Raw genomic sequence first — 3,802 nt, forward strand, 5'->3', positions numbered from 1 at the left:
GATCTATTAGACAATTTCCTTTGAAAGAGGCTTTGCTAAAGACCTTATTATCTTATTATTATCTATATCTATTGATATGATGCATTAGTGTGAATTATTAGTATAGCCCATATTATGTGAAATATACTTGTCCTATTTGGATCAAACGAAATAGCTTTCCACTTGACTTCTGCTGTTGTTACCTCCAAAACTGTGTTATTAGGCTAAATGATTCTTCCACAAAATGATTTTTTTCCATGCTGAACAAAAGAGATGTTCAGATGATTAGAGAGATCCCGCACCACAGTTCCCATGTATGGCATGACAATTTATTATCAAACAGACCAAGACCACTATGAAAAATACCAAATAATGGACTTTAATAAATTAATATTTACATTCACATGTTGGATTACATGGCATGTCTCGTTCTTCTTGATGGTGTGTTTTTCTTTTTTCTTTTTTTTCTTCACAGTTGCAGCATTTTCACCATGCAACACACATGGCTATAAATAAACACTGTGCCAAAAGTGTCCCGTGGCAACAATGTGTGGCTGTTACTCCTCGTGGGCGCTCCAGGGTAAGACGCAGGTGATGTAGAATATGAGGATGAGGGAAAGTGTATTTAGAAGCACTTCCTGTGGACGATGGAGGGTCCTGCCTCGTCGTATTCCTGCTTGCTGATCCACATAGCCTGGAAGGTGGACAGAGAGGCCAGGATGGAGCCACCGATCCAGACGGAGTATTTCCTCTCTGGTGGGGCAATGATCTAGAGTAGAAATAGATGACAGGTTGAGAATGAGTGAAGGAACAAAACATCATTCAAGATGGAACTGCTTTAAGAGTCAAGATTAGGGCCCTGTAGGAAATGTTTAAAGAAACATTTGTAAAAAAAAAATGTAAAAAAAAAAAATGTGTAAAAAAAAATGTGTTAAAAAAAATGAAAATCAACATGTTTAATCATATTGTATTGTGTAACTTTGGAATAAAAATACTTGAAAAAAAAAAAAAAAGAGTCCAGATATTCGGCCCTAAAGCGAATTCATTCATCCATTCATCCATTGATTGAAATGTACCTTGATCTTCATGGTGCTGGGGGCCAGGGCAGTGATCTCCTTCTGCATCCTGTCAGCGATACCGGGGTACATGGTGGTTCCACCGGACAGAACGTTGTTGGCGTACAGGTCCTTGCGGATGTCAATGTCGCACTTCATGATGCTGTTGTAGGCGGTCTCATGGATACCGGCAGACTCCATTCCTGCGCAGATGGTGAGGTTGTGTTTAGAAATAGCCCATCGCTTTCTATCATTTGATTTGACCAACTGATGAGTTAGATCGTTATATCATGAGCTTAGAATGATATGGTTCTAGAATCTCCGTTTAGGGCAGTTCAGAGATACTCACCGATGAAGGAAGGCTGGAAGAGGGTCTCTGGGCAACGGAAACGCTCGTTACCGATGGTGATGACCTGCCCGTCGGGGAGCTCGTAGCTCTTCTCCAGGGAGGAGGAGGAGGCGGCGGTGGCCATCTCGTTCTCGAAGTCCAGAGCCACATAGCACAACTTCTCCTTGATGTCGCGCACGATCTCGCGCTCGGCTGGAATTAGTAATTAACAAGTAATTGTTAATGATCAGTCAGGCGGCATGCGTAATCAATGACAATCATACCCGTCCCAGCCATCACCTTGTCTCACAGAGACATCTTAAGACACATTTGTTAAGACGACTTAAGTATAATTAAGACTCAAAAATTAAATAAAAAAATATAATTAATATTTTAAAAAATATAATTAAAAAATATAATTAAGATCAAAAATAAAGATTAAGACTTAATCTTGACAGACAAAATGTCTTATTATCTTAAGACATCTCAAGAAAGACAAGGTGATGCATGGCTGGGTATATGAATGTTGTCTGGTTTAAACTCTGTCTGTGGCTGAGAGTGGAAGTCTTATTAAAGGAAATTATTATTATAATTAATTAATTATTATAAGTCTCACCGGTGGTGACGAAAGAGTAGCCACGCTCGGTGAGGATCTTCATGAGGTAGTCGGTCAAGTCGCGACCGGCCAGGTCCAGACGCATGATGGCGTGGGGCAGGGCGTAACCCTCATAGATGGGCACGTTGTGGCTGACACCGTCACCGGAGTCCAGCACGATACCTAAAAGCAAGTAAGTAAGTCAGTAAGTAAGAAAGCAAAGCCCACCATAAATCAGTAAAACAACTGTTTGTCATGCGTAAAAAGTCTTTTTTTCAGCGTCTTTGAGCCTCGGAAAAGCGCTATATAAATTCAATGAATTATTATTATTATTATTATTATTATTATTATTATTATTACAACAACTGTTTGTCATAACTATTTATTTTTTCACATGTTCGAAATAAAGCTTTCATTCATTCATTCATTCATTCATTCATTCATTCATTCATGCGTAAAAGGCGTGCGTAAAAGTCCGCATATGTTCCGGGGATGTTTCTTACCGGTGGTACGACCGGAGGCGTACAGGGACAGCACAGCCTGGATGGCCACATACATGGCGGGCACGTTGAAGGTCTCAAACATGATCTGGGTCATCTTCTCTCTGTTGGCCTTGGGGTTCAGGGGGGCCTCTGTGAGCAGGGTGGGGTGCTCCTCGGGTGCCACTCTCAGCTCGTTGTAGAAGGTGTGATGCCAGATCTTCTCCATGTCGTCCCAGTTGGTGATGATGCCGTGCTCGATGGGGTACTTCAGAGTCAGGATACCTCTCTTGCTCTGAGCCTCGTCTCCTACGTATGAGTCCTTCTGACCCATACCCACCATGACACCCTGGATCACAGAGAGAGAGAGAGACACTCGTTAATACACGTTGACTACATGATACCGTGGGACTTCAATGTTTTCGCCAGCTCGGGAGCTTAGAATTATAAGGTTCTAGAATCTCCGTTTAGGGCAGTTCAGAGATATTGAGCGTCAACGTTTTTACATTCCATTATGTTCTGTGAGATGGAACCTTTGTATTTTATGAATTACTGACTCAAAAATGTCAACATTTTTAAAAAATAACACCACACAGGCATTAATAAACACCTAATGGATCAGATTATGTAAAAAACTCAATTTTGGCAAACATTGAGATAGAACCTTATAATTATAACGTCACGAATAGCGAGTCTTGTCTCTTGGAGTATAGGTGTTATGCTATTATACCTGGTGACGAGGGCGACCAACGATGGAGGGGAAGACGGCCCTGGGGGCATCGTCTCCGGCGAAGCCAGCCTTGACCAGGCCGGAACCGTTGTCGCACACAAGGGCGGTAGTCTCTTCGTCGTCACACATGATTGGTTCTGAATTCAGAAAAATACAAAATAAATGTCAGATTCTCAGCAGGGGGCTCACTGAGGCACAACAGACATACCCAACACCGAAACGCACGGCACACTCAATCAGACAGATATGATTGAGAAAACATAAGGATATAATGTACAAGTAATGATGTTATATTATTATGAATGGAGGCTATGTGGTTACAATTGTATCTCTACTTTCTATACTAGGCCTATTGATGTTTGTTTGATTAATTCATTGACTCCTTTATAGTATTTTGCGTTATGTTATGTGCCATTATAGGCTTAATGGTTTATTGCTCTATTTTGCTATTCTGTAAAGAGAAGCAGCTCCATTTCGTTTTGATTATATAATCAATCTAGGCTGTACACAACTTAAATGCTTCAGAGAGCCCTAGTGGCCAATTAGTATATCGCTCCCCTTTATAGTATTTTGCGCACCGTTATGTGCCATATAATAGTCTATTCCTCTATGTTGCTATTCTGTAAAGAGATGATA

General features: G+C 41.0%; 1 protein-coding gene across 2 annotated transcripts; it reads right to left on the reverse strand.

The window, feature by feature from the left end:
- Positions 1-604: 604 nt before the first annotated feature.
- Positions 605-3,295, reverse strand: LOC308173811 (actin, alpha cardiac muscle-like; the record flags this gene model as incomplete). Of its 2 annotated transcripts, none has more annotated exons than XM_080548870.1 (6): positions 605-748; positions 1,056-1,237; positions 1,384-1,575; positions 1,979-2,140; positions 2,461-2,656; positions 3,167-3,295. In XM_080548870.1, 6 exons carry the CDS (start codon positions 3,293-3,295, stop codon positions 605-607), a joined length of 1,005 nt encoding a protein of 334 aa, XP_080404996.1. The 2 variants fall into 2 exon arrangements, with proteins under 2 accessions (XP_080404996.1, XP_080404995.1); XM_080548869.1 differs by having other exon boundaries at positions 2,461-2,785.
- Positions 3,296-3,802: the final 507 nt, after the last annotated feature.

This window comes from Nansenia antarctica (genome assembly GCF_963989245.1).
Source record: "Nansenia antarctica genome assembly, chromosome: 19".
NCBI lineage: Eukaryota > Metazoa > Chordata > Actinopteri > Argentiniformes > Microstomatidae > Nansenia > Nansenia antarctica.